The sequence below is a fragment of the Oncorhynchus mykiss genome, chromosome 6, assembly GCF_057628025.1.
Source record: "Oncorhynchus mykiss isolate SJ-2025 chromosome 6, ASM5762802v1, whole genome shotgun sequence".
Classification (NCBI taxonomy): Eukaryota; Metazoa; Chordata; class Actinopteri; order Salmoniformes; family Salmonidae; genus Oncorhynchus; species Oncorhynchus mykiss.
Window position 1 is genome coordinate 63043444 of NC_143027.1, and position 15191 is coordinate 63058634.

At 41.4% G+C, this 15191-nt stretch overlaps 1 protein-coding gene across 1 annotated transcript; it reads left to right on the forward strand.

The window, feature by feature from the left end:
* Positions 1-524: 524 nt before the first annotated feature.
* pkd1l3 (polycystic kidney disease 1-like 3) lies at positions 525-12563 on the forward strand. Its single transcript, XM_090239449.1, has 21 exons — positions 525-753; positions 2876-3016; positions 3179-3213; positions 3914-3976; positions 4190-4345; positions 4502-4620; positions 5599-5719; positions 5802-5924; positions 6055-6274; positions 6533-6714; positions 6842-7072; positions 7174-7275; positions 7392-7570; positions 8426-8572; positions 8762-8964; positions 9919-10106; positions 10373-10508; positions 10601-10796; positions 11005-11224; positions 11335-11419; positions 12045-12563. The coding sequence occupies exons 1-21, from the start codon at positions 525-527 to the stop codon at positions 12089-12091; spliced, it is 3123 nt and encodes a 1040-aa protein (XP_090095575.1). The 3' UTR covers positions 12092-12563.
* The last annotated feature ends 2628 nt before the right edge of the window (positions 12564-15191 follow it).

Sequence of the window (15191 nt, forward strand, 5' to 3'; positions counted from 1 at the left end):
TGACTCATTAGTAACTCTAGTAATTCACTGAGTAAATTAGAACAAATAAGATCAAATAAAATGGCAGATGTTAAAGATGAAGGGATAGTGTATAAGCCTCAATTAATTTCATAAGCCAATTGAAAACCAAAGATGTATTGTTACAACCCTGCTCAATGTCAATATTAGGCCTTGGCTACATAAAGTGAAGTAGATTGAGAAAGGTTTTTCTTCAAAATTTCTACCCTTGAGTGACGTAAAGGCACTTTTTCACTTTGCATGTTGTTTGAGTGTCTGTAGTGATTTTCCTAATGTAGTAAGAGTGTATTCACAGTTTTTCGAAAGAAAGCTTTCTAATTTCCATAAGATGGGCAGTGTGCCTTTCTTCCAAGACCAGTACTTGTTTCAGTTTGTAGGCTACCATAGCTCTACCATCTATAATGGATTTGTTCATACGAGCCTCTTTGTTTTTGTGCATTTCTGTGGGGATTGTATCTACGGCCAGTACAGCATGCAGTGAAGAGGATGCAGATAATACCACTTCAATGAAATTCAAACATGTGTTCGAAAATATGGCCTATGAATTTTCTCAAAAGCCAAAGAGCTGGTATCAAGCCCAGGAGTCCTGCAAGGAGCGAGGAGGGAAACTTCTGATGACCCTGAATTGCAAGATTAAGAGCTTCCTTGAGGACTTCTCAAATGAGAGACACACAAAAAAACTTACTTGGTGGGTGGCTACGGGGGTGTTAGGGCAGTACCAGGGGCCGGTGATCGGTGAGTAAAAATACTGGTAAACCACTCGAAAATAATAGTAAACCACTCTATACTATGGTTCCAGGGCTGCTCTGTCTTTTGAACAGGTTTTGTTAGACACTAATTTCTCTATAGTTGTAAGTGAAAAATTATTGGTCAATCTGCTGTAACTACAACCATTTTTGGACTTATAAATTCAAAATATGTACCCATTGATTCCTGAAGAATATAATTTATAAATGCCTCATGAGCTCAGTTCAAGTGCCGTCAGGACCCAAAATATAAGCTTGTTTTACTCCAATGTTTTAAACAAACTAAATGTAAAAAAACACTTTATAGCCTCAAAACATGTTTAAACTATAATGTTGACATAATGGACGGTCAGTCCTTGCAGTCATAGCCCTGTCTATGAACTAGGCACAGATATCAGTTCAATGTCAAGTTTTGATTTACATTTGGTTGAGTTGTCAACTAACATGAATTCAACAACAAAAATTCACCATGTCATTGAGTTTATTTTTATACCTTTATTTAACTAGGCAAGTAAGTTAAGAACAAATTCTTATTTTCAGACAGCCCAAGAACAGTGGGTTAACTGCCTTGTTCAGGGGTAGAACAACATATTTGTACCTTGCCAGCTTGGGAATTCGATCTTGCAAACTTTCGGTTACTAGCCCAACACTCTAACCGCTAGGCTACCTGCCACCCCAATGTTAAAAGTTGGGTGAAAAAAAGAAGAACATTTCCTTATATTAATTACTTTAAAAAAAAATCCAATCAGTTTTCCACATTGATTCAACTTCGTCACATTCCCCAAAAAATGTTTTAATGATGTGGGAGCAACATTGATTCAACTTCGTCACATTCCCCAAAAAATGTTTTAATGATGTGGGAGCAACATTGATTCAACTTCGTCACATTCCCCCAAAAATGTTTTAATGATGTGAGAGCAACATTGATTCAACTTCGTCACATTCCCCCAAAAATGTTTTAATGATGTGGGAACAACATTGATTCAACTTCGTCACATTCCCCAAAAAATGTTTTAATGATGTGGGAACAACATTGATTCAACTTCGTCACATTCCCCAAAAAATGTTTTAATGATGTGGGAACAACATTGATTCAACTTCGTCACATTCCCCAAAAAATGTTTTAATGATGTGGGAGCAACATTGATTCAACTTCGTCACATTCCCCAAAAAATGTTTTAATGATGTGGGAACAACATTGATTCAACTTCGTCACATTCCCCAAAAAATGTTTTAATGATGTGGGAACAACATTGATTCAACTTCGTCACATTCCCCAAAAAATGTTTTAATGATGTGGGAGCAACATTGATTCAACTTCGTCACATTCCCCAAAAAATGTTTTAATGATGTGGGAACAACATTGATTCAACTTCGTCACATTCCCCAAAAAATGTTTTAATGATGTGGGAACAACATTGATTCAACTTCGTCACATTCCCCAAAAAATGTTTTAATGATGTGGGAACAACATTGATTCAACTTCGTCACATTCCCAAAAAATGTTTTAATGATGTGGGAGCAACATTGATTCAACTTCGTCACATTCCCCAAAAAATGTTTTAATGATGTGGGAACAACATTGATTCAACCCGTTTTTTTGCCCAGTGGGGACATTTCTCCAGCCACATCCCTCAGCTTTTTAGTGAAACAATGGCGGGGAGTATGCTTTGTTATTCTTTCAATGGCTGATTACCTCTTTAGGCACTCTGTGAACCATGAACATTAAATTGATTTTCTAATTAAATGAGAAAGTTGAGTCATCTTAATTAAGCCACTGCTTATGGTCTTGATGGAATTCCTGAGCTGTACAGAGGCCATTTGTAAATGACAGCTACCATGTACGAAGCACATCTTCACTATTGATCGCTTATCGGTGTCAAATGATGTTAGCAAAATCCATTATTTTCATAAGCTCATATAACACCAGTCTTGGAACATCATAGCCATAGGGAAAGCATAGAACCAAGCTTTCACACTTGATCCATCAGCTATGATATAAGGACATTTTTAATGATACATTGTTGTTGGAAAACAGTATTAAAATAACAGTATTGTATGGAAAATAGTACATTTCATAGCTTTTCAATAATTGTTTCATGTGTCTGTAGTGTATAATGCTACTGGAGAGAATGGTGCTTCTACGGGGAACGGGAGTACCCCACTCCTCTGCACCTATGTGATGATGGATCCCTTTCAGCTAGTGACCTCAACCAACTGCAGTGCCTGGCGTGGCTACCTCTGCACCCTGGGTACAGCACCTTCACTAACCCCATTTTAACATGTTAAAAAAAAGACTGTGTCCTGATCCTTATTGTAAGCAGACATGCTGCAATGTTTTCCAAAATTATTTAGTGTAGAGGCCTGAATGATATCCTGCATGACATCTGTGCTGTATAATTCTTGTTCTACAGATTTGAATTTATCTGCAAATCCATCAAATAGTATGGTAAGTGACTTTTATTAATGGCCTTTATCCGTTATTGTAATTCTTTGGTGTAGTGTCAGTAAAGTTATTATCAAAATGAATGGTTCTTGTTGACTTTCGTAGGACAAACAGGGAGCAAGTGGCAAATCAAGACACTGGAGAAGCCATCAAATTGAAGTCAACCGTGAGTTTGTTTAGCAAGTTTGTTTCACAGTTTCAACCATTCATGTACTCCCATGAACTAAACTCTCTCTCTCTCTCTCTCTCTCTCTCTCTCTCTCTCTCTCTCTCTCTCTCTCTCTCTCTCTCTCTCTCTCTCTCTCTCTCTCTCTCTCTCTCTCTCTCTCTCTCTCTCTCTCTCTCTCTCTCTCTCTCTCTCTCTCTCTCTCTCTCTCTCTCTCTCTCTCTCTCTCTCTCTCTCTCTCTCTCTCTCTCTCTCTCTCTCTCTCTCTCTCTCTCTCTCTCTCTCTCTCTCTCTCTCTCTCTCTCTCTCTCTCTCTCTCTCTCTCTCTCTCTCTCTTATCCTACAGGTATGTCAAGGAGTCTGTCAAGCATGGAGAATCAGGTGACCAACATCAACATGCTCCTCAAGGTCAGAAATGCTGCTGTGTTAAAAGTGCAGTGTGACACATATTTCAAACTCTTTTTGTTATCAATTGTTAACACAATTATAGTTTTCAGTGGTTGGAAGTTTGCGGTTATATCCTCTGTTTTGTTTCAGGAGGCTCAGATGGAACTGGAAAGAATGGAAAAGGCTATAGGAGAGCCTACAGACACCAATGGGGTAAAGTATCACAATGACAATGGACATGTAGTAAGATGGGTGTGGTCAGTGGAGTAGATGACAGAGTTTAGGGCCACTGGAACTTTCAGTCATAGTGCTCTCTCTCACCACAGAGATAAATTATTATCAAATCAGAAAACAGTGAATGTAATTAAATAAATGATACTGCTGTACCTGGTCAATTTGGGCCTAACCTGAACCCTCCCCCAACAGAAAAAGTACCTTGAGCTTCTACTACAGGGAGCCCAGATGCTGTTTCCAAGTAATTTGAAATTAGACAACACGACTGCTAGCAATATCATCAGCTGCGCTGGGGGAGTCATACTCCTCAAAATGAAAAGATGTGGGGCGGACAGTGACACTAATGTGGTGGGTCAAGCAATGATAACTGTCATTATTATAACATTAACATGTAGGCCTACATATTACTGTAAACCTATACATCTGTTTTTAGTGTTGTGACATATGACAAATGTGGAGTTCATTGAGAGTGCATTTCGCTGATGTTCTGCTGTCTTCAAACAGGACACGGAAATGTTTGATTTGGCCTTTGAGATTTATAAGGCAGTAAGCTTGGTGGTGACCACAGAATCTAATGAGCCCTTCTTCGTGAAGCACCCAACAGGCAGCATCTACCAGATCAGGTTAGTGTTTACAACCCGGAGCTCCTCCATCTCACTCATTGGTATAGCCTCCAATTCTACACTCTTAGAAAAAAAGGGTTCTAAACGTTTTTTTTGCGGAGGGATAGGGTTCTACCAAGAACTGTTTTTGTCTGAAGAAACCTTTTTGAAAGACAAGGTATTTTGTAATGCAAATAGTTCTACCTAGAACCTTTTTCATACTTATTTGATAATTGTTTGGAAGGCAAGGCAGATTCTTTGGAAGGCAAGGGTTCTACATAGAACCCTTCTTCATCTGAATAAGCTTTATTATTGTAATTGTTGTAATTGACTAAAATTGTAATTGACTAAAATTGCCAACCGTTGGATATCCTCACTCTGGCTGGATTCCTGGCTAAATTCACAAGCTGTCCCTCATACCATCACGGTCACCTAATCATCCCCAGCTTACAATTGGCTCTTTCATCCCTCTCCTCTCCCCTTTAACTATTCCTCAGGTCGTTGCTGTAAATGAGAATGTGTTCTCAGTCAACTTACCTGGTAAAATAACGGTAAAAAAAATGAATAAATAAGAACTGCACATCACTTTACAAGCCAGCATAATGTGTCCTGTAAACCAGGAGTTTCTTAACACCACTGTGTTAGGGTATAATTAAGCCCTCAAAGAAAGGCCTTATGATTCGCTTAATGTTTTGTCATAAAGAGTTTAATTTTAAAGGATTATAAGACTGGTGGAAACGGTTAATTGGTTAATTGAGGGTTCTAGGAAGAACTCTTCAAAGATATAACCCTTCATAGAGGGTTCTAGATAGAACCTTTAGAGGATAAAAGGGTTCTTGGTAGAACCCTTCAGAGGGTTCTACCTAGCACCAAAAAGGGTTCCCCTATTGGAATAAACCGAAGAACCCTGTATGGTTCTACTTAGCACCTGTAAAACTATGCTTCTTGCTGTCCTCTACTTGAATGCGAGCCATCTGACTCTTGTCTCGTCTCCCTCAGCCTCACCCCATCACAAATGGATAACAATGTTCTAGGGTCAGAGGACGATGCATACATCAAGCTTCCACCTTTCTCTGCATTGCATTCCTCGCTGGAAAACCACTCACTTGTTAATGTACAGGTCTGTACAATAAACAACATTGATGATGCTGTTTTGTTGTGCAAATAGTATTTTATCTTTCTATTTTTTCTCTTCCTCTCAGGTGACCACTTTTATAGGCAACCCATATCCATCGACTGAAAACATCACAGGAACGGTGTGTACCCTTGTACTAAGGGATGGATTGACGGAAATCAGTGTAGAAAACTTGACAGAGCTAATTGAGGTAGGCTACAGGATAGAACAGGCCAACTACTTTAACTTTAGCCTGCTGTCATTCCGTCTTCATTTCCCTAACAGAGATGAGGGAACCATGAATGCAAATAGATTTGGTTGTTTCTCTCCCTTCTCTATAGATCATTCTTCCACGCCCAGATGCTCCTGTGCTCTCTGGCACGACTGTATCCTTGGAGGAAGGGGCTCGCGTTGGGACCACTTTCAACACTACAGACCCCAACATCACAGTCATATTCACCATACAGCCCAGTGTCAATGTGTCCCTAAAACTGCTGCTGGGCCTGGGCTCCCCACCCAATGACACCCACTATAAACACCGCACCGTCCTGAGACACACAGGTAGAGGAGGATTCCATCACCATAGTTACTGCTAGGCAAAACATTACATCCACTGTGCTACTGCTTTCAGTCAATCTAGCTGTCTGGTATGTACATAGATTCACATACTACTTTTGATATTCACAAGCTTTAAGACATGTCTGTCTGGCATTTCACACTGTAATTGGAGGTCGGGCTCTCAAACGTATTGTTGGTTTGCTTTCTTAGCCTGGGTGGTATAGAGTAATCCATGTTCAAAACCCTATTGTGCTCTTTCAGAGGGTTATCGCTGGCTGGTCACCCCTGAGATGATGGAAAAGGGAACAGGCACCTGGTATGTGAATGCCAGTCTGTTTAACTCAACCTGGAGCAAGGGACTGACACTACAGATCACCACCTTCACTACTAAGTGCATGTACTGGAACACTAAACAGCTGACATGGAGCATAGCTGGCTGCTGGGTGAGGCTGCTATTAATGAGACCGATCCCTCCTTTGTCTCCATCAGAGTATGAACAAACCTAATTGGTAAGCGTCGGTATGTGTTTGTGACATTGTGAAAGCGTTTGTCTGTGATGTCTTGTTCTAGGTGGGTATACAGTCAACTCCCAGGATGACACATTGTCTGTGTAACCACCTGACATCGTTTGGGAGCTCTATCTTTGTGATGCCCAACTACGTAGACGTGTCGCTCACAGCTCAGTACTTTGCCACAGTGAATGAGAACTATGTGGTGGTGGCGTTGCTCTCTGCCTTTTTTGGCCTGTACCTGGTCACTCTGCTCTGGGCCTGCTATGCAGACAGGAGGGCCCTCACCAGGGTGAGTTTATCAAGGCGTGTACAAACACAAATACAAACACACACAAACTGATGCTCACACACACATACACACGAACACTGAAACACTTGTTTTGTCCACAGAGGAAGATGACACTCCTGAAGGATAACCACCCATGTGCCAGTTATAACTACCTACTGAATGTCCAGACTGGCAGTCGGAGAGGGGCGGGTACCTCTGCCAATGTAAGATGGGGTGGTAACTGAATAGATCCTTCATTCATTTCTGTGGTCAGTTTACTTAGCATAGGAATATCAATACCAGTATCCATGCTAATCAGAGTATATTTTTTTTAATGTAGGTTACAGTCAAGTTATTGGGTACACAGGGGGAGAGTGAGCCCCACCACCTAAGTGACCCTGATAAACCAGTATTTGAGAGAAGGGGTGTGGACTTGTTCCTGGTGACCACACCCTTTCCCCTGGGGGAGCTGACAGGCATCCAGCTGTGCCATGACAACTCTGGGGGGCACCCCTCCTGGTAAGCACCAGGACAGATGACACATCATCCCTGTAATTATTGTTTAAAGTCAAGGTCTTTTTGAAATCACTCCATACTTTCCATTGTCATGTTTAAAAATGATTTGTGGCACACTAAACTCTAAGGTTCAGGTTAAGAATCTGCAGGGACAACTAGGACCTATAAATACTGAGCTGTTAAAGTAGTGTAGGTGTGACATTATCAAGCTTTGCTCCCCTCACCCTTGGAGACCTGGTAGAGTTTCATCACAATGACACTTCAAAATAGCATCCTTGCCTCCTCACCTCCTCTCCTCCTCTCCTCCTGTTTAATACCTGTCTTAAAGGTCCAATGTTGACGTATTTATCACAATATCAAATAACTTCTGGGTAACAATTAAGTACCTTACTGTGATTGTTTTCAATTAAAATTGTCAAAAAGAAACAAAATAGCTTCTTAGCAAAATATTTTTCTAGGACTACCTGGGAGTGGGAAGCGGAAAACTAGCTGTTATTGACAGAGAGGTTTGGAACTCTATTTCTTATTGGTCTGTTGTCACCAGGCAGGCCAAAACTCCATCCCACCAAAACAGCCTGAAATTCCAGGGTATCGTTTTAAACAGGTCTTACACTAAAAAGGCATTATCATCAATTTCATAGTATTATTCCAACCTCATCATGTGGATATATAAAACACAGGAAAATCCTGTTTTTGACTGCACTGGGTCTTTGAATACCACAACAAAAATATTGCAACCACTGCTATGCTGGCAGGGACTTGTTTTCATTTTTTATCTCTACAGTCTAAGAATCTCTATCTCTACACAGGGAATAATAAGTATTTTCCTGAGTGTGAGGTCACGTTTCCTCCCACCAGGTATCTCAACAAGGTGACGATCCAAGACCTGCAGAGAAAGAAGGTTTGGCACTTCCTGTCCTCATCGTGGCTGAGCTCTGACAGGGGGGACGGGCTGACCAAGAAGACCCTCAACGCTGCCAAGAAAAACGAGATCAGAAGCTTTAGGTGATTGACCACCAGTAGAGTACAATGTTACAACATGTCTGTAGAGGATTTCTAGGCTAGGTCAAATATCTTGCAATGTGCCATAGAGTTTTAATTCTGAACCCTTGTATCCTAGACTACTTTTTCAATGTAATTCCTCTGACTTCCACCCTGGTCATCCCCTAATGTCCCACACTTTCTATGTCCTAGAAATATTTTCCAGACCAGGACGTCGACAGGCTTTAGAGATCAGCACATCTGGGTGTCCATCGTAGACCCTCCCTGGCGTAGCCCGTTCACCCGAGCACAGAGGGTGTCCTGCTGCATGAGCCTCCTGCTCTGCACCATGGCAATCAACATCGCCTTCTGGAAGATCCCCAAAAACCAGCAGTCTCCTGTCATCTTCACCATTGGTAAGTCCATAGAGATACAACATTATATTTTATATTGGGTACTGGATAAGTCATTGTGGGTGAGTCAATCAGTCCTCTTTTGTGACTGTGCCGTTCATATCTGAGCCCACATCTAATGAGCTGCCTCTGATAAGGATGGGCAGTAATGAGCTCCCTCTGATAAGGATGGGCAATAATGAGCTGCCTCTGATAAGGATGGGCAGTAATGAGCTGCCTCTGATAAGGATGGGCAATAATGAGCTGCCTCGGATAAGGATGGGCAATAATGAGCTGCCTCTGATAAGGATGGGCAGCAATGAGCTGCCTCTGATAAGGATGGGCAAAAATGAGCTGCCTCTGATAAGGATGGGCAATAATGAGCTGCCTCTGATAAGGATGGGCAATAATGAGCTGCCTCTGATAAGGATGGGCAATAATGAGCTGCCTCTGATAAGGATGGGCAATTTTATCCTCCACTCACATAGAAATTGGAAAATTTGGCCACCCGGAAAAAGTTTTTTCGACAGTAAAAAGAGAGCAGTGCAGTACATGGGAACTACGATTAGCCTGCAATGTGGATGATGACACATCAGACTTTTTAGATACAGCTGCGTTAAGAATCAAAGACAAGGACTGGTCTCAATTATAAATGTTAGATCCAACTCAAGGCTCTTTTCTCCTTGGTGTTCACAGAGTTACAAGGACTAGTAGTTGTAGGCAGTGGAAGGCTCTTCATAACCCTTCAATAGACAATGTTTCAGCCACATTCCTTTGACTATCCAGACCTGAAAGACCTTGTCACACAGCACAGAGTGGTTATTCAATGAACCCAAGCCCTTGATAAACCTTTCATATGGCTAAGAAATACTTGACCCAGAACAACACAACAAGTGTTCAGACATTGAATGATATATTGAGTGTTATAGCTTCTGTTATTGTGCCTTGACTCCATAATGGTGTGCTTTCATGTCCCAGGTTCGCTGGAGGTCACTTGGGAGGAGATCATGGTGGGGGTGGAAAGCGGTTTGCTCATGTTCCCCATCAACATCCTCATCATCACCATATTCCGTAGTATCAAGCCACGATTCGTCCAACCGAAGGAGAAGAACCCCGATATGCAGGGCCTGAAACCCCTCGCTGTTACCATGCCAACCATTCTTAAGGTCCTCTCTTTACCTTTTCAAAATAAAGTGTTGTTGCTGTGCTATAGTTCTGCGCTATACTTTGTCTATAACCTTCAAACACTCCCATCGTTTACTCCTTTCAGCTGTGCCTGCCTTTTTTCTTACCTCCATACAATATCTTATTGGTTATAGCAACCATTAACATTGATACTGGCAACTGTGATACTGGCAACATTGATACCGGCAACTGTTATGTATGTTCTGTCCTTAAGTACTGTATTCCTGCATACTACGTCCCTATCTAGGACACAGAGGAGATGGTGAATCTGCTCTGTAAGAGCCAGAGGAACAAAGTGCCTGAGCTAGAGAAGAAGCTGGAGTCATGCGATGACCTTTGCTCAGCCTTGGGCAGAGTGCAAGGGGTCATTCAGCTTATGCAAGGTGCTTCCCTGACACTGCAAGAGCAACCTTACAAGTCACACAGGTTTTGACATCATTGTAATTGTTGGAGATTTGATGCGTCTGCCTACTAGGGTTGAGTGAGAGTGAGCCACACTGGGTCTACTGCAGCAAGTTTGTCCTGTACTTCCTCCACCACCTGTCCATGTGCCTGGAGCGGCTGGATGAGAGTGCCTTCCCCACCCCAGAGGCCCGTCAACACATCCTGAACACCGTCCACCTGCAGCAGAAGACGTCCGAGATGGTTTTCACCAGCCACATGGCTTACAGGTTGGACAATATACCTGTGTAGAGAAGGGAATATAAATAACGGAATTAAAAGTTAAGCTTTTCAAAAAAAATACTTTACACGTCATTCCCTTCCTCTCAGTTTCCAATCAAGTTAAATTGATCTGTATTTATGTGAATATCATTGTCATACATTACTCTAACCAAGTACCTAAACATACCTGTGTTTCCTCTGTGCCTCCTCTCCCAGTCCTCCCCGTGTTGCTAGGGAGAAAAGGAAAAGCTCGAGCTGCTGGCTGCCCTGGTGGTTTGTGTTTGTGGGCTGGTTCTTGCTCGTCTCCATCAGTGTTGTGTCCACGTACTTTACCCTGATGTATGGCTTTGCCTATGGGAGGGAGAAGTCCATCCAGTGGGTTATCTCTCTGGCCATGTCCCTCTTCCAGAGCATCTTCATCCTCCAGCCTCTTAAGGTAAGACCAGGGCTCTATGTCTTACATGAAGAACGTAGTCCTGAAGTTCTGTTCAATCATCAGCTGATGTAAAAAGAAGAATTTCATTTGATGCTTGTGTTTATTCTCAGGTGATTGGTATGGCGATCTTCTTTGCCCTCCTCCTCAAACCAGTGGCAGTAGAAGACAGTGAGGAGGTTGGACTACTCCTGAAAGGTAAGATCCTCGAGCACAGAAGACCTACTGTACAGGGCTCTCACGAAACCATTATGCTTTACCTTAGTGTCAGTTTTACAAAGGCGTAATTGATCTGGGTTTCTCAGTACTAGATCTCTGAAAAGGCATTTACATCAACCAAAATCTCAGTGTCGATGAAGGGTTTTAAAGAGAGAAGGGTTTTAAAGAGAGAAGGGTTACAGTCAGTAAGGGACTGTCATAGAGAGAAAATACTTTTTTTTTTTCATATCCATGCCTACTCTCTCACAGAACAACAAAGCCTTGAATATAAATGGCTTCTGTCAAACCTATCTATTATGCATAATTAATGGTATATTTTAGACATTTTAGACTGCAATAGAGCTGTATAAGTCTGTTTTACCCTCAGATAGTAGGAGAAGCATAGAATTATGGTAGTATTTTGCTGCCATTTTGGCCAGGACTCTATTGTAAAATACATGTTTAATATCAATGAGACTAACCTGCTAAAATAAAGGTACAAATATCTAAAACCTGTGTTAGTGTGCCACACCATGTCAGGCTCACAGGGATTCTGTTGAGCTTCCCTTCTGCGATGTTGAAAAGAAAAGTCCTCACAAAGAGGCCTGTCTTATCTGTCTTACAGAACAACAGGAGATGTGTAAATTGTACTCTGGTAGGGAGATGCACTGAAGAAACACAATTTAGCTCTACACGCTGTCTCCAGAGGATCGATGGGTTTGGAAGACCTGATGCCCTACAACAGACATCCTCTGCTCTGCTGCACTGACTATCAACGTGGCAAACTGAGAATATAAGTTATTAGAAAATATAGTTGTTAGGTTTTTATTGAATACTTGTTACTCTTAATAAGAAAGGTACAAGGCATAATATGTATGAATGTACTGAAAACTACTGTATCATTGAAATTGTAATATTTAGTAATAAGCTGATAGTTAGAAACTTTTATTCTTGTGGATTGTATAAAGTTACTCAATGTATGGAATTACTCTGTTATATTTATTTTATCACAAACCGCTGATATATTATTTTACACTGTACATTTATATTTACTTTTAAGTAACATACAGTCATCTCCAAAATCATTGTCACCCTTGATAAAGATGAGCAAAAAAGACTGTATAAAATAAATAATAGAAAACCAGAGCTATATTGAATGTTTTCTGAGATTAAATAACACATTGGGAATGATCTTAGACCACTCCTCCATACAGAATCTTTCCAGATCCTTTATATCCTTCGTCTGTACTTATGGGCAGCCCTCTTCAGTACAAACCACAGGTTTTCAATGGGTTTCAAGTCCGGAGACAGAGATGGCCATTGCAAAATGTAGATTTTTTTTGTTGTCAATTAATAATATCTTTGTGGATTTTATCTGTGCTTGGGGTCATTGTCTAGCTGGAAGATCCACTTGTAGCCAAGTTTCAGCCTCTTGGTAGGGGCAACCAGGTTTTGGGCTAAAATGTCCTGGTACTTGGTACAGTTCATGGTACCGTTCAATGTCACTATCACCAGGAAGCAAAACCGCCTCATAAAATCAAAGATCCACCACCATATTTTACAGTAGGCATGGGGTTATTTTCTGCATTTGCATTTCTCTTACAAAAGAAAGATGCATATGGTCTTGGCTCCTGAGTGGCGCAGCGGTCTAAGGCACTGAATCTCAGTGCTTGAGGTGTCACTACAGACACCCTGGTTTGAATCCAGGCTGTATCACAACCGGCTGTGATTGGGAGTCCCATAGGGCGGCGCACAATTGGCCCAGCGTCGTCTGGGTTTGGCCGGTGTAGGCCGTCATTGTAAATAAGAATTTGTTTCTAACTGACTTGCCAGGTTAAATTAAAAGAATATTTTCAAAGCCCACTGGTGTGCGTGGCCAAAGACCTCTATTTTCATCTCATCTGACCATAGCACCTGGTTCCAATCCATGTGCCATTGACGTTTAGCAAACTCCAAGTGTTTACATTTGTTGGTTTCTCTCAAAAAAGCTTTGTTTTATGGCAACCGTGACCCTCTGACTTTTCTTTTCATCACAAACCATCTTCATCACTGTGAGTATGGACAAGATACACTTGGGTCCTTTACCAGGCAAATTCACCACTGCTCCAGTGGTTTTAAACTTATTAATTGTTGCCCTAATAGTGGCTAGTGGTATATTCGTTTTTTTGTGTGTTTTTTTTTGTACCCATTGCCTGATTTATGAAAGTCAACAGCCATTTGTTTTTTTTCTTTGTGAGCGCTTTGCCTTTCCCCACGGTGATGGATGACAAAGGGTGTTACCTCTTTTCATACCCCAGTGAAACAGGAAGCCATGGAAGATCATTTTTTAAAAATCTCAGTTTAAAGAACTGTAAGTAGAATGTTAATGCAAATGCATTTTATTGATAAGAATATTTACGGGTACCAATCATTTTAACACCTACAGTATTTTTTTTTTTTTTTTTTTCTTGGTAGCCATTCCTGCAGTGAAACGACCTAGTGGCCTCATGGGTGGAATGTTATTCATATTTTTCATAATTTCATAATTAATAAACGTTATTTGTAAAACGTCTCTGAAAATCCGGTGTTTCTATGTCAAACGGTTTTGTTATATTTCAGTCTTCTGTGATGTATATAAACTGTAATATTGGGATGCAAACTCAAAATGTAATACATTTCATCTCTATATCTTGCTTTTTTCAGCCCATAACCACGTGTGAGGGCCTCCCGGGTGGCGCAGTGGTCTAGGGTAGCTGTGCCACCAGAGACTCTGTGTTCGTGCCCAGGCTCTGTCGCAGCCGGCCGCGACCGGGAGGTCAGTGGGGCGACGCACAATTGACCTGGCGTCGTCCAGGTTAGGGAGGGTTTGGACGGTAGGGATATCCTTGTCTCATCGCGCACTAGCGACTCCTGTGGCGGGCCGGGCGCAGTGCACGCTAACCAGGTCGCACAGTGTTTCCTTCCTCCGGTTCTGCTGGCTTCCGGGATGCGCACTGTGTTAAGAAGCAGTGCGGCTTGGTTGGGTTGTGTTTCGGAGGATGCATGGAATTCGACCTTCGTCTCTCCCGAGCCCGTACGGGAGTTGTAGCGATGAGACAAGATCGAATTCCATGCATCCTCCGAAACACAACCCAACCAAGCCGCACTGCTTCTTTACACTACTAACAATTGGATACCACGAAAAGGGGGTCAAATCCACAAAAAAAAATGTATAATAATAAAATAACCACGTGTGTATACTTTTGTTTCAAAGTAGATTTGTTTAAGACTGTGTGACCCTGACTTAGCCCACTGCAGTAAAACGTTCAACCAAATCTATTTCAGCTGTATTAATATAAAATATTATTGAAAAAAAATCTGAGCATACAATAAACTTAGTATTTGTATTATTTATTTTATACAGTCTATTTTGCTCATCTTTGTCAAGGCTGCCAATACTTTTGGAGGTGACTGTATCTGTGGGCTCACTTAGTATTATAAGTATATTTATTTATTTGAATACATTTGAAAAATTATTAAAACAAGTTATGTCTTTGAAACTGTTTTTCCATAAATAAGGTTGTATTCCCGTGTTCTCCCCTCATCCCCATCACAACATGAGTCCTACTTTCACTGTGCTCAGCAGATTGTTATGAAAGAAAGTGTAACACCTATTAGTAAGACACTCATATCACCCCAGACAGTTATCTACGTTACTGTATCTCAATGCCATGGTAGAGATTGTCTAAGAACTCCTCTGACTCACGTCCGTAACTCTGTGTGTCACTGCAAGCTATGTAGTTGACCAGCAACA